Raw genomic sequence first — 25775 nt, forward strand, 5'->3', positions numbered from 1 at the left:
TTCCCTCTGGGGAGGGGAGGCTCGAAGCAGAGACTTAGCATCTCCCAGGAATTATAGCGCTTGGCTCTACTGGGCCTGAGTCACAAAAACACTCCAAATGGTTATAAACAGCGACGTAATTCCCTTGGAGACTGTAAATATTTGAAAACATGATTTGCGTGCAACGTAAATTGATTTAGAGATGCTGGCTTCTTTCATTGCCTGCTCCCAAATTTTACTGCCTGTGTTTACTGGGCAGCAGGCCCCACACTGTGACAGATGCAGAGCAGAACGGAGAGTTCTAGAGAGTTCTGGGAAGTTCCCGTCCTGCCAGGGCCCACAGACAGCTCCAGGTGAAGGGTTCCTGTCCCCCGCACTAAGAGGCAATGGGGGTGTGCAGAGCGAGGAGACTCCTCGGGGTGAGACCTTGCTAAGCTTGCATCTCAGGAATAACCCCTGACTTTCAAACACCCAACACGTTTCCTGGGCCTAAGAGTAAGACCGAGGTCACAGGCAGAAACCCACCACCAGCCACGTGTCCTGCCGCAGCTGGGAGGCTGCCACAGACCAGGCTGGTCTGTTCCCTGGATCGTGGGTTCCGTGTCCAGGATCGAAAATATTTGAAAAAAAGAAAGTCTTTACTGATGTGTGCCAGGTAACTAGGGCCACTGTGGTTGGATCTGTACTGAAACCGGTATAGACTTTTTTTCCTGTCATCGTTCCCTAAACAATACATTGTAGCAACTATTTACACGGGGTTTACATTGCAGTGGATATTATGAGGGATCCAGAGGTGGCGGAAAGTCAACGGGAGGGGACACTTCTGGTCAAGATGGCGGAGCAGGTGACCGCAGCGCTGCCTCCCACCCCCAGCCACAATCACCTCAGCATCACAGCTGAAGAACAGAACAGCCGTCGCTGGGAGCCACCTGCAATCTGGCTGAGCTAAGCCCTACAACCAAGGACCCACACAGGCCACCTGAGACTGGCAGGAGGGGTGGCGACGTGGCCTGCGCTGGTCCCACCCACGTGTGTTGGTTAAAGGCAGCAGTCCCGCGGGAGACACGAGGGCTCCCAGCCCCACACCAGACCTCCCAGACCAGGGTTCTGGTGCCAGGGAGAGACGTCCCCGCCACCTCTGGCGGTGGGCACAGCGTCTGCACCACGGGGACGCTCCTGTTGGGGGTGGGGCGAGCACTCGGCCCCGGAAGCTCTAAGTCCCACGGGAAAACCAGCGGGGACAGTGGCTGGGTGACACAGAGGGCGGCGGGAGTCCCAGGCGTCCTCCTAAAGAACCTGCGTGGACTCGCCGCTGACGGACTCGCTTGCTCTGAGCTCCAGGGCTAGGGACGCAGCTCCGAAGATGCCAGGGACGTGCAGGGAGGGGCTGAACTGTTTGCTTCAGAGAGGGTGGCTTCTGCGGACCGAAGTGCTGGCAGAGGCCACCGCCCCTTTGTTGAGCCCCCCTCTGCCTCCCACGCGGATGCAGGTGGTGCGACTCTGAGTGTCCATCAACCTGGCTGACACGACTTGCCCCGCCCCTGTGATTCCCTGAAGCCCCGCCTCTCCTCGTGAGCAGACCCCCGTCCCCCGCCCCCAAGCCTCCTCCAGTGGCTTTTCCATACAAACGGCCTGTCTTGGCCCATGCTGCGGACTTTCCTAAAATCTCACAAAAGCCCACAAACCCCATTAAAGCAGCATCTGCCCCCGCGGGCCCCGCACCTCTCGCTGAGCAGCCCTGGGCCTAGTACTAGCAACAGAGGCCTTGGTTCCTGGTTTGGCCTCTAGAGGCATCTCTAAGCCCAGTGGGTGGTAGCCATCTGCGGACTGCTTGGTAGCTCATGCCAGGTGGCCCCGGGCAAAGCACAGGCTGTGGCTGAACTTGGCCTGCAGCAGGGCCCCTCCCAGGAGGCCCTGGGGCCTGTACGCCTGGTGGCCAGCTTTGACAGAGCCAGAGCACCACCCAGGGTTGAATCCAAGAAAGACACACCCAAAGGGCAGCACAGAGCCCAACTACAGTGAATCCTGCTCCGTGGGGTCAGCCCTGCACGACAGCTCACGGCTGGTCACAGCCAGTCCTCACGACCATCAGCCTGAGGATCACCCGACCCACAGACGTGCAAACAGCAGCCAAGGCTCAACTACAACAGGAGGGCGCACAGCCCATGCTAAAGACACACACCCAGCTCAGGTGACCAAGGAGACTGTGCCGCTGGGCCACACAGGACACCTCCTACATAAGGCCACTCCACTAAGACCAGGAGACGTAGCAACCCTACCTAATACACAGAAACAAACCCAGGGAGGCAGCCAAAACAGAGAGACAAAGACACATGCCCCAAATGAAAGAACAGAACGAAGCTTCAGAAGACCAACTAAACGAAATGGAGACAAACAATCTCCCAGATGCAGAGTTCAAAACACTGGTTACAAGGATGCTCGGTGATCTCAGCGAGAACTACAACAAAGAGATAGAAAGCATAAAAAATGGAGCTAGAAAACAAAAAAGAACCAGTCAGAAATGAAGAATACAATAACGAATACGAAAAATATGTTAGAGGGAATCGACAGGAAATTAGATGAAGCAGAGGATCGAATCAGCAATTTGGAAGACTAGGCAATAGAAAACATCCAATTGGAATAGCAAAAAAAAAAAAAAAAAAGTGAGGACAGTTCAAGGGGCCTCTGGGACAACGTCAAGTGCACCAACATTCGCCTCACAGGGGTCCACACGGAAAAGAGAGAGCAAGGATTGAAAACCTACTTGAAGAAATGACAGAAAACTCCCCTACCCTGGAGAAGGAAACAGACCTAGAAGCCCAGGAAGCACAGAGAGTCCCAAACAAGATGAACCCACAGAGGCCCACGCCAAGACGCATCCTAATTAAAATGCCAAACGTTAATGACAAAGAGAATACTAAAAGCATGAGAAAGATGGTTACTCGCACGGGAGCTCCCATAAGACTGTCAGGTGATTTCTCAACAGAAACTTTGCAGCCAGAAGGGACTGGCAGGAAATGCTCAAAGTGATGAAAAGCAAGGACCTACAACCAAGTTGACTCTACCCAGCAAAGCTAAACATTTAAAATTGAAAAAGAAATAGAGAGCTTCCCAGATAAAAAGCAGCTAAGGGAATTCATCACCAACAAACCAGTATTATAAGAAATGTTAAAGGGACTTCTTTAAAAAGAAGGAAAAAAAAGAGCTAAAAAATAGGAACGATAAAATGGCAATAACTATGTATCTATCAACCATTACTTTAAATGAATTAAATGCTCCAATCAAAAGACATTGGGCAGATAAATGTACAAGAAAACAGGACGCTGACCTATGGTGCCCATAAGGGACTCACTTCAGATCGAAAGACACACGCGGACTGAAGGTAAACGGCTGGAAAAAGATACTTTACGAAAATGCAAACGGAAGCTGAGGCACCACTACTCACCACCGGGGACCCCGCCGACGCGGCCACACCCCGGCGCCCCGCAAACACAGCTCTGACCCCACCCCCAGGCCCCCGTGTCCTTGGGAATAACTGAGCGTGCGGCTAAGCAGGTCAAGTTGGGACAGCGGCTTGGCTGAATATTCCAGAAGGAGCCTGAAACTGCTAACTGTGAAGATGACTCTTCTTTAGAAGCAGAGCTGGGTCTCCCCTCCTCGGAAGGCTGTCCCCCATGCGGGGACAATGTCGCCCTGTGAGTTACGGCAGATCCCCTCAACCCGCGCCACCCAGACTCAGCGCTTTCACTTAAAAACAAAATAAAATAAAAACAAAAATAACCTTTCACCAGTATGGCACCACTCTACCATCTTAAAACTATTTCTGGCTGGAGAAGAATGCTCCATTCAGGAGCCGCCCTGACGGGGAGACCCGCGGGAGGGCCGAGCTGCGGCCGGGACGCGGCCACCTCGGCACCTCGGCAGTCGCAGCCCTGCGGGCCGGCCAGCCGGCCCGGGAGCCCAGCCCACCTCACCCGGACTCCGATTACCCGTGTGCCAGGGGTTTCCCTCCCACTGTCCTCTGCGTGTGACAGTCTAGGGCTCCCTGGTGAGCATGACGCTTTAACACCCCAAGACTGGCACCCGTCTGCAGGCTGTCCAGCCCTTGGGCCCTCGCCACCCTGCAGTCAGGCGTCACAACTAGCAGATGAAAACATAATTTTCAAAACATCCTCCCATGGCTGTTCACCCAAGAAATGCTTTCTGAATTCCTACAGATGCCAGGCGTGAGTCAGAAACACCTTTCTCAATATTTTCTAGCAAAAGAGCACATTGCGAAGTAAACGCATTCAAGGAAGAGGCCACCTCAAAGGGAGTGGTCCAGGCCGATAAACCGTCCCAGGGCTGAAACCTTCGAAGGTTATCGGGGTCCAGATGACAGTGACGCAGAGCTGCTCTGCACTTTGGGGGACGCCCCCCCCCCTTCCTGCAGCAGCAAGGACAGAGGCTGCCGCCATCCAAGGCTGAGGGAGCCACACCTGGGCTGGCAGGGCGGGCTGGAGCCATGGCTGCCACCTCCCGCGGATGCTGGCAGAGACGTGGTCACTGCTCAGTAACCCGCTCCGTCAGCCCTGCTGAACGTCACGGATAATGACCTGCAGTGCGACGCGGCCCCGATGGAGCAGTGAACGCGGAAACGGGCACAGGAGCCACAGTGCCGCAGGCGCCAGGGCGGAGCCCGGCCCCGCCCACGGACGCGGGTGCGGGTGGGGATGCCATCCCAGGCGCCCTGAGCAGCGCCAGGTCCGAGCCGTGGGGCCTCACCTGGTCCTCTTGTCCGCGACGGCGACGCACACATGCTGCGCGGGCACCGCTGTCCACTTCTGCGCCTCCACGACCAGGGCCTCTGCGTCCACCAAGCCAAACCCATAGAGATGGCTAACTGGAAAGACAGGCCCATCAGATCATGGCCCGCCCAACCCCGGGCATGGGGCGACCCCCCAATCCAGCACCCTCCGGGCCCCCTCGGGCAACACCGATCCACGGTCCTGGGTGGACAGGCCATCTGTGTCACTCAAGAGATGGAAGGGCCCGGGCTGTCCCCCGAGAGCTGCAGGCTGTAGGCCCAGCCCCACTGAGGACTGCTCCCCAGTCCCAGCTCTCTCCCCTCCTCGAAGAGCACGCCCGTGGGTGAGGGCTGCGGGCGGAGACAAGGCCCATCCCCCGTGCAGGGCGGAGGCCTGGAACCGCCCATTGCGAGCTGCAGGTGGCGGTCCTCACATTAAACCGACAGCTTAGCGTCTGCGCACCCCGGATCTTGAAGCAGAGGAAGAGAACGGAGGCCCCTCGGGTCCGCCTCTCCTGCCCGCCGAATCCAGGGTGCGAGCATGTGCACCTGGGTGCTCCAGGGTGCTCCAGGGCTGAGTTTGGCAGAAGCAGGACAGCTCCAAAGTTTAATTTAAGAGGCAAGGTCGAGAACGAGATACAATCTATTTTCCGATTCGATTATTGAGGCCAAAACTGAAATGTGGGTCATCTCTGGTTACAGCACACGACTCGCACCAACGTCCCTGAGAAGCCAGAGCGAACGGATCTGATCAATGGCCCCCTTATTAAGAGGAATGTCCCTTGGAACGCTGGGTCACGATGCTCAACCTCCATTTTATAGCTAGTAGTATCAGGCTCGGGGTTGAAAACAGTTGGACTTGAGCTTCAAAAAAGGACGAAAACATCCTCTCTGACATACTGTGGCCTAATGTAAATCTTTTCCAAGTATCTCCAATAAAAAGCCAGACAAACAAAGAGCCCATGGCACCGTCCCACAATGACGTGCTTGAAAGAGCCCAAATATCCCGGGTTATGAGCTCTGACAGTGAGCTGATTTCACAGGACCTGGGTCCATACCAGGCTGTGCTGGCTGTAGGGACCGTGCTGTTTGATGAGTTACTTTTATAATACTGGGCTTGAGGACAGGAGCTCCACAGTTAGAAAGTAACTTATATAACTATGTCGGTGTCCTCATCATACAGATGAAAAACTTGGGACTAGTTTCAAAATCGTAGAGCTGCTCAGCACTAAGGAAGCAAGCTATTCTTAGGGGGCACATATATAAACTTTTTTAAAAATCAGAATAATTATGGATTTGTTTGAATGTTCATTAGAAAAAATATAACTACACATTGAACTCTTGATTAGACATATTTCAGTTTCCCTTTAAAATATATTTCTTAATGTAAAAAGAAGGCAAGTCAATTTAAAGAAAATTATAAAGTCAATATTGGTAAGACTGGTCTCTGGACGTGACAAAGTCGTGCAGTTCAGGGCGCCCTGGGATCTGGGGGCCTCAGGCTTTGTTCATCCTTAGTGCCAGCGTGAGGTGCCAGGACACTTCCCTTAAATCACTGGACACATATCTTCCATTCTTGTGACACACGATGTTACTTGGGGATTCTTTTTGAGAAATTTATGTCACCCCTTGATACAGACCTCAGGAAGTCACCTTTACCTGGAGGGCCCACTAGGAAGGGGATGGTCCCTGCCCAGCCCGCCAGAGCCCGCACCTTTGTGGCCGGCACCGTTGACCGTCCAGTCGTTGGCTTTCAGGTGGGCCGGCCTGGATGTCTTCACCAGCAGGTGCTGGACGTCCCTCCAGGTCAACTGGCTGCTGCAATGATACAACGACAGACTGCTGTAGCCCGCACAGGTCACTAACGGGGCCGCACAGGTCCACTCCGAGGCGGCACGTCACGCGGGGCCAGCCCCGAGCCGGGGCGAAGGTTTACACCTCGTAGCAAAGAATGGCGGCCAGCGATGAACTCAGGTGGAACAGTACGACGGGGCCCTGAAATCCACAGCGTGGAAACCCGGCCTGCTGCCGAGCTCACCTGAGTACGTACAGGGGTGACACAGGACGCCGTGGCCATGGAGGGAGGGAGACCCTGCCCATGACGGCGCACGTCCGTGAGTATCTGCGGCCAATCTTTGTCACAGTGAACCAATACCAGAGGGTGGCAGCGCTGCGGCAGTCGCCTGCCCGGCCTCGCCCCCCACCCCCCGCCCAGCCCCCGCCTGCCCGGCCCCCGCCTGCCTGGCCCCCGCCTGCCCGGCCCCCCCACCTGTCCGGTCCCCGCCTGCCCGCACCCGCCTGCCTGGCCCCCACCTGCTAGAGTGCAAGGTGAGAATTTGGCGATCCCACCTTGAGGACACACTCGGTGCAAAGCAGGAACATTCCACTAAGAGAACACGTGCGCTAATACGAATGCACAGACCAGGGTTGTCTGACTCCAACGTGGCCTCTTTAACATGTCGAACGCCAGCTGGAAGTCATGCTGACGCTCCCCGAGCTGTGTCTGTGCGGGGACCCCCTCTGGCACCGTGCCTGTCCCCACCCAGCCAGGGCAAGCACCCTTCCAATCGCCCGCTGTTTGAATGTGCTTAAAAATACACATAAGTTAAAATGTACCCTCGAAGGGCAAGCCAAGGGTGCGCAGCAGAATAGCAAGAGACGAGATGCCAAGACTATAAAGATAATTGAAGGAGCATATGGGACACTATTGAGGGTCCAAATATCCATCTGATCAGCATAACTGAAGAAAATCAAGATGCTGAACAGCTGTTTGAAGAAATAATGAAAAACTTCCCTAACCTGGTGAAGGCAATGGACATAAAACCCCAGGAAGCTCAGAGAATTCCAAAAATCGGGGATCCAAACAGGCCCACACCAAGACACATCGTAGTTAAAATGCCAAAGGTTAAATACTAAGAACGAATGTTAAAAGCAGCAAGAGAAAAACAGATAGTTACTTATAAGGGAAAACCTATAAGACTGGTAATGATTTCTCAAAAGAAACTATGCAGGACTGAAGGACTTGGCACAAAATATTCAACAAGATGAAGACCCAGGATCTACAATCAAGAATAATTCATCTAGCAAAGCTATCATTTTGAGTTGAAGGACAGATAAACACCTTCCCAGACAAAAATAAACTCAAGGAATTTATCACCACGAAGCCCGTATTACATGAATTGCTGAATTGTTGGAGGGGCTTCTTCAAGAAGAAAAAAACATATGTATCAAAAACGGGAATAAAGACTGGTAACAACTACTTTCCTATCCATAAGTACCTCAGCGGAAAAGAATTAAGTGCTCCGACTAAAAGAGAGAGTGGATGAATGGAAAGGAAAACAAGACCCCTACATGTTGCCTATCAGAGACTCACTTCAGATTAAACCGCATGCACAGACTAAAAGCAAGAGGATGGAAAAAGATGTTGCTCTGATGGACCTAGAAGGTACTTAAGTCAGACAAAGAACGATAAACACTATATGGCTTCGCTTACATGCGGAATCTAAAGAATAAAAAGAACAAACTAATCAAAAACAGACTCACAAATATAGTGGACGATTTGGTGACGGACAGAGGGGTGGGGGGTTGGGGGGCTGGGAGAAGGGGGCGAAGGGTTAAAGAAGTACAAACGAGTAGCTGATGGCCACGGGGACGGGGAGCGCGGCAGAGGGAATGCGGTCAGCATTAACACGTCGGCCGGGTGGAGGGCCAGGGCAGGCAGGGAGCAATTGGGGGGATCGTTTTCCGAACTACACAGATGTCTAACCAACGTACTGTATGTATCCTTGAAACTAATTAAAATAAATATTTTTTTTGAGTAAAAACCATCTTAACTGTTTTCAAAAGTAAGCTCCATGGCGTTACGTGGGCTCACTGTCGCACGCCCGTCATCACCGTCCAGACGGAACCTGCCACCTCCCCCCCCCCACCTGCAGAAACTCTGCCCGCGCCCCCCCCCCCCTGCCGCGCCTGGCACCACCGTCTTGTCTCCTTCCGTGAATGTGGCCACTCTGAGTGACTCCACACAGTACCGGCCCTTCCGTGACTGGCTTCTCCCACCACAAGGCCCTCGGGGCTCGTCCACGTCAGCACCTGGGTGGGAACGTCCTAACCTTTCAAGCTGGACGACGCCCCAACGCGCGGACGTGCCACGTGCCGCCCGCCCCTTTGCCTGCCCGTGGACGCCTGCCTGTACATCCCACGCCGCGGCTGCTGCGAATCACGCCCCTGGGGACCCGGGTGCGCAGGCACCTCTTCAAGTCCCTGCTTTCAGTTTTTGGGGGCTACCCACCCAGACGTGGGACTGTCGGACCACATGGCAAATCTGTGTGTAACTTCGGAGGACCTGCCACACTGTTTTTCACAGTGGCTCATCTCACATTCCCACCTTTCACCCCCTGTGCCTGTCTTCCTAGAAGGAGCTCACCTGTGGCATGAGTCTTGGGGTACACGGGAACGCCTACGTCGGGGCCCCGGGCTCCCCTGATTTCTCCAACATGTTCTTGCCACTGTGGCGGTCACTGGCCAGTCACCGGCCTCCTGGCTGCCCATCGGCCGCTCTCCGGGCCTTCGCAGGGCGCGGCCTGTGACCTGCTCTCCTCCCTTGCCACTGCTCCCCCGGGCGCCCACAGCCGCCTTCGTTGTTAGAGGAGGATTCTGAGCCCCGCGGCCCCAGCCTTGCGCTCTGGGCGAGTGGGGACGGGCACAGGCTCTGGAGTTCAGACAGGGCAGACGTGGTCACGTCCCTTGACACCTGCGTGACCGAGCACGTTAGTGCTCACGTCAGCAGGGTCGGCCCGTCCTCTGGGTAGGTGGCACACGAGGTGCCGGGAAGCCTGCGCTCCGGGCTTCGTGACAGAACGGGTCCAGGAAGGGAAAATGCTGGATCGTCTTACGATGGGGAAACCCTTTTTATTTTTGACTCTGGGAATAAAATCTCAAATTTACTTCGTATGGGAAACACGACTGAGAAATGGCGTTGAACATGTCTTTCAGTGAGGAAGGGACGGATGGGTCGTCCCAGGGTGTCCTCAGATGGCAGCGCTTACACGGGAGGGTTCCCCTCACTCCCGTGAGTGCCGCCTGCAGGCCCCGTCCCCCCTGCTTCTGTCCCCAGAGAAGTGACAAGCCACAGGCGCTGTACCCAGACGAGTGCCGCCCCAGCCTCTGTGGGGCTCTGGCTACGGCTGGCTCTGTCCCTGACCGACCCTGGATGGTAAAGGCTCTGAGGTGGCTTGTTTCAATGACGTCCCCTTGATTCGCCACCTGTCAACTTCTGAGGATGACCTCGAGTGACGAGAAAAATGACTTGGAGTTTGCATGTGTCCACAGGCCAAGTTTGATGGGACAATCTGGCACAAAACGGGGTTTGTTTTCTGTTTAGTTTCGACTAACAAAATTCCTTGCATGTTTCCAATAAGGAATGGAAAAAAATATAAAACAATGAATTGCTAAGTACGTAAGTGCAACTTTCCACACGAATAACTAAGTACCTAGAGTTTTAGAAAAGGCCCTCAGGACACGGGAGCATTTTGGCCTGAAAACTGAAAGCAGTTGGCGTTTCCTTTGCTAAACTGGTAGCATCTGGGTTTAATGCTCTTCTGACTTGTGCAAATCAACACGTAAACAGGCATAATTACAAGGATTTGAGGAACTCGAACATGATTTCTGAATCATTTAAGAATCTCATCTCCAACAAATGACTACTTCAAACGGCTGGGGTTGTTCGGAGCCAGTTTTGACGTGTAAACTAAACTTTGCTGTGGCTGCCGGGATCGCAGCTGTTGCAAACTCTGTTTTCTTCCACATACTAATAACTCCAGAGCTTCCGTTTGGCTTAAGGCAGATACAACGTCACTGCTGCGACTTGTGAACCGGAGCTGGGAAGGGCGGCCGCACCAGCACCCAGGCCTTCCGCTGTGCGGCGCGGGGCGGGGGGGGGGGCAGGCCTGGGACTCCGCCCACCTGGCTCCCTGAGGTCCCACGGGACCCTGGGAGCTTCAGAAAGGAGAAGGGAAGGGACCACCTCACGCCCGTTAATGAAGCTTAAGAAAGAACGGAATCCTGGCGCGTGCCACAGCACGGGGGGGCCCTGAGGACGCGACGGCACGTCAAAGGAGCCGGCCACAGAAGGACAAGTGCTGTCTGGTTCCCCCTCTGTGAGGCGCCCCGAGCAGTCAGGGCCCTGCACACAGAGGACAGAGCGGTGGTTTCGGGCCGGCGGGGAGGGGCTGGGAGTGAGGGGCTGGAGCTGCCCGCCGCCAACTTCTGCGGAAGCGCTCAGCGCCTGGCACCCGAAGTGCGGCTGGGTTTTAGATGGCCTTAAGGAGGAGACTTAGCGGGGCCGTTAGGTGGCCCCGATGCACTGTGACCATGGTCACCATGCGGGGAACACCAGGGCGCAGGGACAGGTGGCCGTTTATAGCCCTGGGAGCGAGGGAGGGCTGGGGGAACCGGCCCCGCCCAGGCCTGGTCTGAAGCTTTGGCCACCAAACTGCAGGAACCGACGTCTGTGGTTCGAGCCCCGTAGTGGCGGACACCTGGAGGGGTCAGGGCTTCAGCCGGGGTGACAAGCACGTTCTGCAGGAGGTGGGGTGAGGGGGGCTGCTCAGCGGTGTGGACGCCCTAGTGGACGGCACACTTAAAAATGGCTGAAACGGTGAAGTCGATGCGATGCATGTGTGCCACGATTAAAATGCAAAGGGACAGGCGGGGACGGGGGTGGGGGCGGGCGCTTACTTGGCTTCCAGGGCCAGGGCGATGATCCCCGCCGCCATGGGCGCCGACACCGAGGTGCCCGTGTGGCCGTCTGTGCAGCGCTGCCGCAGGTCCGTGGTCACCTGGCGAGGGGCGGCAGAGGCGGCGTCAGCTCCCAGGGTGAGCCGGGCCCCCTCGTGGCCCTGGCCCTGGCCCGGGCAGGTGCCTGCGGACACGCCTCGGAGGCCGGGGTCCCACCGCAGCCACTGCGCCCACTGAGCTGCGCCCACATGGATGGCGGACCCAGGACAGCGAGGACAGGGACGATGTACAGGCTGCGATGCGAAGGGGAGACAAGGGACAGAGAGAGGCCGCCCCCCAGCAAGACCACCCCGCCCCCCCGGAGCCCCAGGTGATGCCTGGAGCCACGCCCGACTCGGAGCCACTGCAAAGCGGGAGGCGCCGGGTGGCCCTGGCGGAGGCCTCGGGGCCCTGCACACCAGGACAGCCGCCCCGTCCGCAGTGACGAGTGCCCCCGAGGGCCCTGGGCCCCGCAGGGCCTGCTGGTGGGGCCGCTCGCTCCGGGAGGGAAGGCGAGGCCGACTGGCTGACAAGCGAGGGGCCGGCCCCGGCCGGGGGCGACCGATGCTGGACTGGACGCCACTGCCGCACGGCCTGACGTGCGCCTCGCCTTCCGCCTGACGCGGAGAGGCGGCGGCCTCCGGTCCGCATGTGGGGGCTCGGCTGTGCGACACCCGCTGTGCTAGATGGGTCTGGTCACCCAGGGCCGCTCCCACGCATTTTTCAGGGTACCCCGGATTGTCACAGGGCCCAGTGGAAGCCCGGGGAGAGGCAGGAAGGGTGACGCTGCCGGCTCCGGACAGGGAGCTGGGCACACAGGCCACGGAACGTGGGTGGCCTGGAGCAGCCGGGACCGCCGCGCACGTGGTCCACGAGGAGACGGGCTCCGCCCTGTCCCCGCAGGGACGGGACGTGCCCACCACCTGGACGAGCAAGGAATGCGTTCTCGCCAAGAGCCGAGGGGCGAAGGCGGCCGGCGGCCACCCGGCTTCCGGGCTGAGCGACTCCGCACAGTGGCAGCTGAGGCCGCCACACCTCCACCCACAGAGCCACGAGACCGCACACCCGCGGGACAACGTGTCAGGAAAGTCCTACACCGCCACACACAAGGCCCGGAGGACACCTGCGTGGCCTGAGGACATGTTTCCCAGCGGTGACAGCCCAGACCCCCTTCCAGACAGAGCGCCTTCTTCACCCGTTTCGGCCGGGCTGACAATCACTTGGAGAGAGGGGACCCGGCCTGTGTCACACGCACACCCAGCCTCCTCCTCCCTCCCCATGTAGCCGACTGAGGGACTCTGAGGCTGGGGAGGGCAGCTGAGAGCAGGGGAGCAGGGGCGAGGAGGTGACCCCTCTGACCCTGAGCACCTCATCTGCAAGTGGACAGGACGTGTCCCTCCGTGAAGGTCACAGCTGGCGCTGGCATGGACTGGCACTCGGTAAACAGCCAGTTAGGGGCACTGAGGGCGTGTGGGCCGGGGAGGCGCGTGGCTGGCTCTCAGCCTCATTGGAAGAGGGCGTCCCCGGGGGAGCCCCTCTCCCGGGACTGCGCGTCACACAGGGGGCACGGTTCGCACCCCGTGAACGAATGAGAGAGCCAACGTGAGTGAGGGGCGCACCCAGCTGTCCCCCCTTTTATGAGTCATGTCCCAGCAGTGGGAAGGCCATGCTCCCCGTGAGCACTGCGTGGCCTTCGCCTGACAGAGAGGAACAGAGAGAGCGGAGGGCACAGAGCCTAGACTCCCCCAGACACCGGCCGCATGCCCGGGCACCCGGAGGGCCACCAGAGGGCCACCCGTGCCCTTGCAGGGTCTCTAAGGCGACTCAGTGCAAAGCCTTAGTCCTGGCTGAGGGGAAACGAAAAGCCACCGGCTCTGCCAGAGGAGTTCCGGACGCCGCGGGACGGGGCGCGCCTGCCCTCCTCGCCCACACATTATCTCCCAGAGGGGCTGAAATGGGAAGGAGTCAGGGCACTTTGTGGCCGAGGCGTGCGCACACACACACACACACACACAGCGTGCATGGCAGTCTGGCTACCTATGCCAAGAGAGCTGCCAGCCCGGGGCCGGGAAACGTCCCCCCGCATGAGGCCCCGCACAAACGTCCGGGGACTCGGTGTCGGCCTCGCAGCTCCGGCCCGTGGGCCGCTGCCAGGCTGCCGCACGGCGTCTGCTCACCAGCACGCCCGCCCGTGCGCGGTCCCCGAGCAGACGGGACACGGTTCAGACCCTCGCTGCCCGAGCAACCACTGACGCTAACACCTGCCTTAGCCGCGGCCGCCCCGGGCTGGGGCACAGGACTGTGGCCAGGGCCAAGGGCAGGACAGAAAGCCTGCGGGCTCCCCCGGAGGCGTCAAAATAAACGTGCGGATGATTCTAGGGGCGCGTTGAGCAGCAGAAGGGACGGAAAGATGCCACCGAGCTTGGAAACCGAGCGTGCCTCCTGAGCGGCCTCGTTTTCGGTGTCTGACACCCCCCAACGGCTGAGCACTGGGCTTCCGCCTGTTGAACCCACACCCACCGTCTGCCTTCCTTTAAAGCGGGAAAGCGCTAGAAAAGAGGGAAGCACAGACCCCACTCACACTGAGCCAAACCCCCCACTTCACAGGAGACCAGGTGCGGCCACACCCCGCGAGGGGAGCGTGAGGGTCGGAAGCCGCTGCTCCACCCGAGCGGGGAGAGGGTGGCCGGGAAGGGGCCGCGCACCCGAGCCGTCTCTGGCATCAAAGCCAGATGTTCTGGTCCTCGGCTGTGCGCACTGACACTGGTCAGCTGGGTCCCAAGCAGTGTGACCACAGACTCTGACAGAGCTAAAAGCAGACGCCGTGCCGGGAACGGGCCCGGCTCTTAAGGGCTATTTTTAACGTCTGGAAAGCCAGAGAGGGTTTTAATTGGCATTCCGTGCAAAAATTAGAAGGTCGGGGTCTGAGGGAGGCTGCCCGGTCAGGGCTCAGCCCAGGGCACAGCTGGCTCCCTGAGGGGCGACGGTGGCCCTGGGCCCCCCACCCCTGCCCGCACCCGGGAGCCGCAGGGCCCTGCCGAGGGCACTCACGATCTTCCGCTCGTAGAAGGCGCCGCTGCTGTAGGTGGTGGCCAGCGTGGACGCACACTCCTCCAGGTACCAGGGCTTGTGGCCGTTCTCGGTCGTGCTGCTCACGGAGATGGTGTAGATGCTGTTCGTGTAGCCGTCGCAGGAGCAGTGGTCACCTTCCCGCCCGCCGTTCCCGGACGCCCACACGAAGATGGAGCCCAGGCCGTGCCGGCCCTGCAGGGGGCACGGGACAGGCGTCAGCCCGGCCGCCAGGTCCCCACGGCCTGCTGGGGGTGGCCCCAGAGGGGCCACGAGGGGCACGCTCAGGTCACGTGCATGCACTGGGGACGTGGGATCGGATCTTCTCAGAGCATGTCTGATGGTGGGGAGAGCCTGAAAACGGCGGGCCGCGGGACCTGCTGGGCGGACGGCCCAGGGGGCCTTGTGCCCTTTGCGGGAAAGCCAGGGGCTGTCACACCAGCGGGCCCAGGGCAGAGCTGTGCCTCCGATGCCCATCATGACGACCTGGGGGCCCAGGGCCGGGAGCTGAGATGGAGATGAGGGCTGAGCTTGCAGCTGCACAGTCCCTGGACGGCGCGAGCCGCCGGGAGGAGAGGGGAGGGGGCGAGCGTCCCGGACCCCCAGCCGGAGCAGCGCTTCGCCAGGAGAGCCAGCCACTTCTCGAAGAGGGACAAGGCCGTGAACTCTGTGCGAAGACCGACCAGGCAGAAGGGGTGACGGGTGCCCGGGGCTGCCCACGCTGGCCCGAGAGCTAACGGGGTCCCCTCCGTGCGCCTCCAGCTAGCCAGACTGTCCTGCGGCTCCCCTTGTGTGCAGAATCTCGTTTTCAAAGGCAGCAGCCCCAGGCGGGCCCTGCAGCCCCATTCTCTCCACACCCACAGGGCCGACGGCTCCGACCGAGCCCAGCGCTCGCCCAGCCTCGAGCACCAGCTGTTCCCAGACGGGAGGGACCCGCGCAGTCCAAGCGGCTGGGTCTGCTCCGGGGGACACTGCGGGCCCAGCCGGGCACCTGCATTTCCGTGCAGGACAGCGACCACCTCAACTGGTCAAGACCGATGCCGGTGCCGCGCCTTGGCAGCGGAGAGCTGACCCGTGAACGCGCCGGCGCCGCTCCTGAGGGCTGGCAGGTGCCCAGCAGCTGGACGAGGTGACCTGTGCAGCCGCAGTGACGTTAACCTGCCCTCGGATGGCAGCGAGGGGCGAGGCTTTGGAGGGACCATCCTCAAACAGGTCTCTCTGCCAAATCCTGGCTTCTGAAGCCTCTCCCGCCACCAAACCACGTCGTCTGCCTAAGGGGAAGCCAGATTTTATAGAAAAGGACCACAGGGGGCAAACGGGGCACTCAGGAGGAAACGCAGTGGGCGGCTGCGGTTCGTTTGGGAGCGTCAGATTTCCAGGAGGATTTTCCGAGGCAACCTCAGACAGCTGCGATTTGAGTCTCCCTATGTGACATAATTTACTTCAGGATGACTTTAAAAAAAAAAAAGAAAAAGAAAAAGAAATGACCTCAGTAATTCAAAACACTGTGACAAGAATGACAGGGAAACACAAGGTCCCCTCTGCGACTTGCTCGCTCCCGACGGCTGGCACTGCTCAGAATTCTGAGTGCAGAGTTTCTCTCTGAGCCCTGGACGTCCCAACACCCTGGAAACGGGAGACCCGTCTGGAGATCTCACACGGTCGCACGGCCCCTCGCGGAAATGACAGCCGCTCAGCGCGAACGCCGTTCAGACAGCGGTTTCCAGGCGGGGCATGTGCGCTGACCGACAGCGTCCCTGACGCCTGGTCTGCAGGAGGCTGCACTGGTCATCGAGTGACGTCCCAGCAGGTGGCGGGGGCTGGGGCTGGGGAACCTGAGACCTGCTTGGCGCCCCTGGTGGGCGGCACTGACGTGGCCAGGCCTGGACCTCCGGGCAGCGCCTGGCCGGCACGCGGCACGGTTCAGGTGCTCGGCCCCCTGACTGAAGCAGCCTTGTGCGTTTTCTTGGCGTCATGGGGACAGAGGAAGCTGCCCGGTGTCCCCAGCATGAGTGTGAGGTCCAGGGCAGTGGACGGGCTGTGTGCGTCCACACTCGCCTCTCTCGCTTTTCTTCTCTCCTCGAGGGTGTGGCTGAGCAAGGAGCTCCGAGGGACTCAGGAATGGACGCCCTGCTCTTGGTCACCGGCTCCTCAGACGTTCGAGGCGAGCCTCACAGTGGGGCAGCGGAGGGGGACCCTCGGCCTCAGCCTCCAGAGGGCAGGCGGCCCGGACGCCCACCGAGGGCTGGCCCGGGAGTGTGAGGGACAGGGGGACACCTAGGCATCCAGCGGGGACGGGTGGCCAGGCTGGGGGCATCCTAAGGATCCTCAACCCCAATAAAAGGAAATCAACGGGAAATAACCAAAGTCAATACATCCAGAAAAGCAATCAAATCGTATTGTTCAGGAAAAGATCATAAACAGGGTTAAAAAAGCTACTCCCTGGGGGCCGGCCTGGGGGATGGGCGGGGGAGATGAAGGAAGGCCACCTTCTAACCACATTTTAATCGGGTGCACGGGTTACAATAAGTACTTCCAAGAAAAATGTTAAAAATATATAAATAAAATGAGCGCCCTCCCCCGCCCTCCCAAAGGGAGAAGTTGAGGGGACGACTGCTCCCCATGGCTGCCGCGGCGCCCTGCCCAAACCCCACGGGCATGCCCTGGCCGCAGCCTACGCCCTGGGCTGGGGCTTGTTGGCCACTCAGGGCCACCCAGACTCTGGGCACAGCTGTCTGCTCCAAGAAGCTGTCATCACCCAGAAATCTGTTTTGCCATCCTGCTTGTCACAGCTGCCTCGGCTCCAGCCCCCAGCCCTGCCCTCAGCCTGTGTGACTCACTAGGAGCGGGAGTGGGTGACCGCGGACAGGGACTGGGGACGCCCGGGCGGAGCCTGCCAGCCCCCCTGCCGTGCCCTCAGCTGGTCCGGGACAGCCAGCGCTGGGGTGCCCACTGTTTAGTCCCAGGCGAGGTGCCGCCCAGGGAACCCTAATTCTGAGTGGTAACTCGGCATGCTGGCGGGGAGGGCGCAGGCCCAGGGCGCCTTCCAGGACGCTGGGGCGGCAGCTGCCTGCGCGGCTGAGGCGGCGCAGGGTGGCTGGGGACCAGGCCACCACTTGCACCTGCGCAGTACAGACGTCAGGCCGGTGGCCGGCCAGGCCTGGGGCCACCCGCCCGCACGCCCCCGGCCGGGACGGCCCCACTCGGGCTCCAGGGCGGTGTCGCCGGGCTGGCGGCTGCCGGGCTCCCACGGGGACAGCTTTCTGTGACGGTGGCGCACGGCCACCTCCCTGAGCCCCTGGGCGACCCCACCGTCGCTCTGGCCCAAGAGCGGCAGGGACCGGCGGGCCCCTTCTGAGGCTCCGGCCTGGGCTGCGACCCACGCGCCCCTCCCGGGCCCGCCGCAGCCCCGGCCCCCGCACCTTCTTAGCGCCGTGCTCGAAGGCCTGCTTGGCCAGGCGGCCCGGCCCGTCCACCGTCTTCCCGTCGTCGTCCGGCCCCCAGCTCGCGCTGTAGATGTCCACGTAGCCGGGCCTGATGCCCAGAGACTTGGCCTCCACCACGTCGGTGACGTCGCCGTCCAGCATGCGGACGCCTGCGGGCACAGAGGCTCGGGGTGTGCGCGCATCCCCGCGGCCCGGGGCAGGGCGCATGCGCCCCCCACGCGTGGGGGAGGGGGTGGGAGGAATGGTGTCCCCACCCCCGCCCCGCCCCCCCCAGACATTGCTCTGGACACCCTTCCTGGTTCCCTGCTGATGCGGAGGGTAAAAGGGACACCAGACCATGTGGCAGTGTCCCCAAGGCACGATGGTGACAAAGAAAACAAGGTCCTTGGAGAAGAGAAGATTTAAACAGCTTCCTCGACCACGTGCGGTTTCCTACAGCACAACTCAGAGGCGCTCTCCTGGCTGTCGACAGTTTGTATTTGTTTTTCTGTTTTAAAAAATGACTGCATTTCTGATTTATAATTAAGAGTCTATAACCTAGAAAAGAGGAGGCCAGACCCAAGCCTGGTGAGGATGGCGACGTCATCCCCATGTGCTCCCAGCCAGGGGTCTGTCCCCCTGGCCCCGGGCCCGGCGTTTGCCTTCGTGAATACTGACACTCTGCACCCATGCCCACCTGGGCCTCACGCGGAAACAGGGCACCGTGACGGGGAAGCAGAGGCGATGGCCGCCACCAGCACGTCCTGCCCAGATACCAGCACGTGGGCGAAGTCGGGCCTCCTGGAGGCTCAGGGAACACCTGCCGCCCTGCCTGGACCAGCGCACCTGGTGGCCGCTCGGCGCCCACAGCGCCCACCCAGAGTCCCCAGGAGCCCCTCCTGTGTCAGGCCCCGCCTTCATCAAAATGAATTTAAATCTTAGAGCGACTGAAGACCTAACAGAAAAGAGGACTTTTTCAGATAAGACTAACAGATGCTCTTTGCAGAAAGTCGGGGAAACAGAGAAATAACTACGACAACATGAGGGTTATTTTCTTCTAGTATTTTCTTTGCCCACAGCTTATCATTTTTCTCCAAGTTCTTTTTCCTGCTGAACTTTACACAGAATCTTTCCCTGTGCCACGTAATTCTTCCAGCACACGACCGTGACTGCTTGCAGCCCCTCCCGTGCACCCCCGGTCCGGGGGCCTTCTTTCGGGGGTTCGCCTCACCAAGCAAAGGCCCCCTCCCCATGACTGGGCTGGATCTGCATTCTATATCCCAGAATCCACAGCGATATATAGTAGGTGCTCAACAAACAGAAACTCAGGATATAACTGTTTCTTAAAAACAAAATAAAATGCTGACTTTTCCCCGTGGTTAAGAGATGGAATGACCCATGCGGGAAGGCAGCCCTGTGAGGACGCGTCCCTGGGTACTCGGGGACCACGTGTGACGTCCACTAAAGCCTCCTGTCCCATCTGCTGGTTCTTCCCACTACGCTTTTAAAAATGAGCATTTTGATACAGCTGTACACATGCTTAAGCAACGCACTTAGCTTTGCTTATACTGGGAACTAACCCTTTGCTGATTGATTACGCGTTGTGAACATCTTGTCCCAAGTGATGCTTTTTGTCTCCTCACTTTGTTTACGGGGCCGTTTGATAAACAGAGTTTCTTAATTTCCATAGAGTAAGGCCCGATTTCCCTTTGACGATCAAGGGAGTTTTACAAGGGGGGCGGGGGGGTGGCGTCTTTTCTGGCTTGTCAGCAGCACCTATCACGGGGTTCTTTCTCTCTCTTACAGGTTGGGCGGAGAGTGCCCCGCCTCCCCCACTCCCTTACACCAGCTCACTGTACCTTTGCCTTGCTGAGTTCTGGGTGAACAGGAGTCAGGGTAGCCCGAGGCTATCCCCTCCCCTGGTCGCTGGCCCGTGTGCCCAGGGCTTCCGGCTCCTGACTGTGTCAGACACACTGGGCCCAGGTGCTCTCTCAGCTGTGAACCCCAAGAGAGGGGTCAGGGCCAGGATGGGATGCTGGTGCTGTGGTGTGGCCAGGGCGTGGCCCCCGGCAAGGTAAGAGCAGGGGACTGTGTGACCCTGGGCCAGGTGTCAAACTCTCTGGCCCTGAATTCCACAGCATCCACCTGCCAGGGGCCGAGGGCATCAGATCCACGCCAAGGCCCCGGCGGCCGGTGCTGCCTGGGGCCTGGCAGCTGCACTTCTACGCCCTTACTCTGGGCCACGGACTCAGGTGGGGACCCTGCCGGCCACATCGCAGCCCAGGTCTACCGATTCCGGTGGTGAAACCCGCCCACTAGTCTAGGGCTTCCGCGTCCAACTCAGGTGTCCGAGTGCCTGTTCCCGAACAAGAAGAATGAGATGCCGTGAGACGTCCAAGAACCCGTGGAGACACACGGCCAGCACGGCGGGCCGACGGCTCTCACAGTGCTCTTCACCTGGGGGGCAGCGACCGCGTGTGAGGAAGGAAGCACGCCGCACTGAGATTTTAACGAAGCGTGTTTTCCCCAGCGCTGACAGGTTGTCAACAAAGAAAAGGGAAATGCTTTCGGTGGAAGCCTGCTGTTCCAATGTTGGCTGTAAAAGCGAAGGGCTCTGGAAATGCCCGACTGAAGAAAGACAGTAATCATTCCTCTAATGAAAAAAGAAAGGGCCGTTTACCGCACATTGTCAGCGACAAAACGCAATGTGGACAGAGCGCGTGGATGGCAGACGCACTCCGGGGTGCGCGCGCCCGGGGTGGCTGCGGCGCGCGGGGGTTCAGAGCTCAGGAGACTCCAGGACCAGCCTGGGGGCGCGAGCGGGAAGCAGCCTTCGGCAGGAGGGGGTGGGGATTCGCAGGGGGTGCCGAGTTTGTGTCGCGGATAACGGGGCGCTCAAGCAGAGCCCGCTCCCCTCCCCGGCAGGCGGCGCTGGTTGCACGCGGGAGCCCTGCGCGAGCGGGGGAGGGTCGCGCAGGCCGTCCTGCTCCCCGCGACATACGCTTTCCTGTGACATTGTCTGAACCCAACTTTTTAAACTCCCTGGGCGAACTTGCTGGAATGAATGCGTTTCCAATATGTAGGTCAGCTCAAAACACCAGACGCACGTTTTTCGTAGTGCCCCCCCCCCACCGCCCTGCTTCTGGGTTTTCATGCGACTTCCCCCGCGGCGCCTGCATCATTCGGGTGGGCCCATGGACACAAGGCAGCGTGGGACACAGCACCCCCCCGATTTCACCAAGGAAGCCATATAGCTGCAAATCTGGAGGAAAGGATGACTTTCTAGGAAAATGTAACTACCAAAGAGGTACCTCGGCAGACTTGGCCCCCTTAGAGTCACCGAGTCCAGTCAGATGGACTAATTAGCTCTACTCACATTTCAAGAAACAGGCAGGGCACAGAAAAAGACAGCTTCCTAATTCATTCTACAAAACCAGCAAAATTCTAATAACCAAACCGGAGAGGGACATCACATCAGACAAAAAAATCCAGCAAAACTATACATAAAATATTAATGACAGCAGTATATAAAAGAACAATACTCATAATTAAATGGAATTTATTCCAAGAGCTAAAGAATGAAATGTCCAATGTTAGGAAATCTATTACTCTATTTTACTACATTGAACAGATTAAACAGTAAAATTGAAAAATATAATTACCTCAATAGATGCTTTTTAAAAACATGTAATAAAACTCAACATCAAACCAGGTAGAAATCTAAAAATATAAAATTTTCCTTAATTTAATAAAGAGGAAACCTACAGAAAACATCCACAAATGGCATAACACAAGGACATTCCTATATAAGCCAGAAATAAAACAACAAAACCTATAAACCACCATGATTTCATATTCATCAGGAGTCTCTATACATTGAAATAAACCGTTAAAAAAATGGGAGTTATTAAGATGAAAGAGGTAAAAACCACTATTGTTTTTACAGACAACTTTTACTTATACCTGTCTAGAAAAGCGAAGATAATAAAAAATAATAACACCCACCGCGTTCCTTAAGGAGACCAGACACAAAAAACCAACACACAAAAATCAATAGTTTTCCTGTATGCACTTCGATAACAACCAATTAGACTTATAATTTTAAAAAGATCAACCTAGATATAAACTCAAAAAGAAATGTTAAAGATCGATACGAAGACAGCAAGAAAACTTTTTAAAACAGTGTCGAAGAACACATGAAAAAAAAGCACCATGTTCCTGGGCGGGAAAACTCAATATTGGAAAGATGTCAATTCTCCCCAATTAATCTACAATTTCCATGCGACCTCGATCAACATCCCAACGGGACTTTTTATGGAACTCAACGAGCAGAGTCTCAAGTTTATCTGAAAGAGAAAATATGTAACAGCCAAGAAAACTTTGCAAAAGAACCATAAGAGGAAATTTGTCCTACCAGTAATCTAAAAACAAAATCCTCTTAAGCTGTAGTATTTAAAAATGAGGTAAGTTTAGGAGTTAAAAACAATGACCCAGTATACGGAGGGGTATTCAGTATATGACGAGGGTGGCGTGCAGAAATCACTACAGATTAATTTGGGGGAAAATAAAGTCGGATCTCTCCTTCACACGACTGACAAAAATAAACTCCATATGGATTAAAAAGTAAACAGAAAATACAAAACCACCAAGTTTTTAAGATGAACTATTCTGGCAAAACCAAGTTTTTAGAGGAAATGCAGGAGAATAGAGTTATTATCTTGAGCTTTTCTAAGCAAGATCCCAAACCCAGGACTCATAAAGAAAGATTAACAAAGCTGGCGTCATAAACAATTTTAAACAGATTCTTACTGACATATTACATCTATGTGTAGCTCTACAACTTAACAGAAAAGCTGAAATTTCCCTAAAATTGCAGTTGGGAACTCCCGGTTGGCCGCCGGAGCACCCGCTCCCCCGCCGGCACACAGTGGGACGGGCGGGTCCCTGTCCTCTCCTCCCAGCGTAGGTGCTGTGCCTGAGGCCGAGGGCTGTGGCCTGGGCGGCTGGGGCGTTTGTTCCTTTGCTCTTGGAATTGCTCTCACAGCAAAAACGAAAAGCGGTCCGTTATTTTAGAAGCGGGACTTCCGACCAGGAATTGCACAACGCACCATCCTGCTGAGCACAGGCAGGTTCTGTGGCAGGGTTTCTGGAGGAGACAACATGAATGGCCCTCTGCGCTGGCCCTGTCCCCAGGCGGTCGGCATAAAATGAATCCGTGCTGATTCGCTGGCGAGGGAAGGGGACCTCTTAGGAGGACCGGACTGACAGCAAGGATCGGGTCCTCACACCCATGCCCACTCTGTCCCCTCGTCCCCATGGGTTAGCATCTCGGTGGCCTAGAGAGTCCTCTCCTCCGGTCCAGCCAGTCACTAAGAACCGCCAGAAAGTGGCCAGCGTGACACCAATGTGACAATGGTACAAAAACTAAGGGAAAAAGGAGCGTAACGAGAGCAGGAAAGTGATGAAAGGTATAAACAGACATTTCTCCATAACATCCAAAATCCAATGAAAAAATGATTTCTTTCTGGAGCAAGAGCTCAGACAGACACAAGTGTTCAATGAAGAGATAAGAAGACAAAAGAAAAAGACCCACAGTCTGCTCTTGCTCAGGAAAGAAACAGCAGGGAAAAAACTGAACGATTTTAGAAATGAAGCCATATCAGAGTTTTCTCTAGGAAAACGGCACTGGTGAAACTGTCGGGAACACGGAGGGCAGGCTTGAGAATCACTGTGGGGAAAAAAAAAATGGGAACGAAACAAAAAGTTAGATATGGTCAGAAAAAGACACAGAAATCGGGAAATGGAAACCTAATATATGTGTTGAGTGGTACACATGAATAATATAACTGAACATATGGAACCATAAATATTCAAAACTATAGCAGAAAAAAATTTGCCTGAAATTAAAAAATACTCAGGTATTTTCAAGTCGACTAAAACCCATGAACATGAGCTACAAGACGATCCTCACCCAGAGGTGGCCAAGCAAAGCTACTAGGTCCAAGGACAGAGAGAATTCTACCCACGCCCGAAAGTCAAGTCAGTCGCAAGGACAAGGAATCAGACTGGCCTCAAACTCGCCCAAGCGGCACCGACTCTCCGGGACACGTGGGCGCGCTCACCACGTCCTGTGGGGTCGTGACGTGTCACACGGATGCAACGTGAGGGCAAAGGCCCCCGAAGGCGGCCCTCCAACAGCCCTGGACGGGAAAGAACTCAGGGAGTTCGGCGCCGGTTACCCGTTCCTGGAAGAGTTACTCGGTGACGAAATCCAGTGAAGTAAGAGAGGAATCAAAATAAATGACTCAGGAACGGAAACGCTGCTGAGAAGGAGGGTGACGAGCCAGGACGAAACAAATGACGGCGAGACTCAGAGTGCCAGGGGGTCGACGCTGACCCCGACGACGCGAAGATTAAAGTTAAATCACATTAAATCGAGTGTGGGGGCGAAGGGGTGAGAGGGAGCCAAAGTGTTAATTACCCAATACGGGAAACATGTAATTTAAAAAAATAGTAACCCTGGCTTCCTGAAGATTTTCATCATCTTGAGTTTTTAAAAAAAAAAAAAAACTGAGAAGGATATCTGAGAAACAACCTCATAATAAAATCTATGTGAAGTTGAGCCATTATTTCATTTTGATTTCTTTTTTCTTCTACTGAATTCACATAAATCAAATAAATAAAGCATAAAATTAAACATCAGACCAATAAATAAAATTTAACACAAAATTAAGTCTGAAGTTCAGCAATTATTCAGTCTGACTCAGTTTCTCTTGTGTTAAGCTTTCATAAAATTAAACAATATATTTTACTGAAATAAGTACAGCATGAGTGAATGTGAATACGGTAATATCCACACGTCCGCCCATTCATCTGCCCACCTGTGTTTCTGCTTTAAAGGCCTCCAGCGGAGCACAGGCTAATAGCCAGGGCCTGGGGCCAGCCTCGTCCAACACTGGGCAAGTTACTCACCGTTCTGTGCCTCATCTGTAAAATGGGGTAATTGCAGCATCCATAACACAGTGTTGTGGAGACCATATAACATAACACACACCGAGACCTAAAGTCAGGGCCTAGCGCCTAGCAGGCACTCAGAGGCACTGGTATCCCAATTTTCACCAGGATCTAGATATTTTACCTCGTTCTTTGTATTCTTCTGCACTTTGATGAAACATTACACACATTTTAGAATTAACCTATTACTAACGTTCCAGCAAGAATATTATCATAACACCCTAATCTGCACAGCTTCACAGCTTCTTTCATTTAATTATTTTTATGTATTAAAACATAAAAATGTACAATTTTACAAAGAAAGTTAGTAGAAAAATTGATTCCATTTGTCTAAATATGAAGTCAAATTCTTAGGAGTCACTTGTGGTGATTTTAAACCACACCCACATATTCTTTGCAACTATTCCATTCAAAAGCTGTCCTAAAATCTCTCCCCTTGAGTATACTGTACACTTAATGATCCCTTTCTAAAAAAATAAAGTATGAAGAGATGGAATGTGACTTCTCAGACTAAGTCATACAAAACATTGCTGCTTCCTCCCTGTTCTCTCTCGAATCACCCGCAATAATGGAAGCTAGCAGCCATGTGCCAGGGACACCCTAAGGGTCCCCCGCAGAGCTACACACAGCCTCCTGCCAATAGCCAGCAAGGAAGGGAGGACTCCACCCCGCAGCCAATGAATGATCCCTCCTGGAAGCTGGTCCCCCAGAGCCCAGTCAAGCCG

General features: G+C 56.2%; 1 protein-coding gene across 7 annotated transcripts in view; it reads right to left on the bottom strand.

Moving 5' to 3' along the window:
• Positions 1-25775, bottom strand: part of PCSK6 (proprotein convertase subtilisin/kexin type 6) — a 115261-nt gene that overhangs the window by 22141 nt on the left and 67345 nt on the right. For all 7 annotated transcript variants that reach the window (XM_036232049.1, XM_036232050.1, XM_016154842.2 and 4 more), the window contains exons 7-11: positions 18034-18206; positions 14594-14806; positions 11504-11604; positions 6480-6583; positions 4744-4861 (exon numbers count right to left, since the gene is read on the bottom strand). In XM_036232049.1, the coding sequence (XP_036087942.1) occupies positions 4744-4861; positions 6480-6583; positions 11504-11604; positions 14594-14806; positions 18034-18206 (709 nt within the window). The remainder of the gene's footprint in view (positions 1-4743; positions 4862-6479; positions 6584-11503; positions 11605-14593; positions 14807-18033; positions 18207-25775) is intronic.

This window comes from Rousettus aegyptiacus, unplaced genomic scaffold, assembly GCF_014176215.1.
Source record: "Rousettus aegyptiacus isolate mRouAeg1 unplaced genomic scaffold, mRouAeg1.p scaffold_m13_p_14, whole genome shotgun sequence".
NCBI classification, from domain to species: domain Eukaryota; kingdom Metazoa; phylum Chordata; class Mammalia; order Chiroptera; family Pteropodidae; genus Rousettus; species Rousettus aegyptiacus.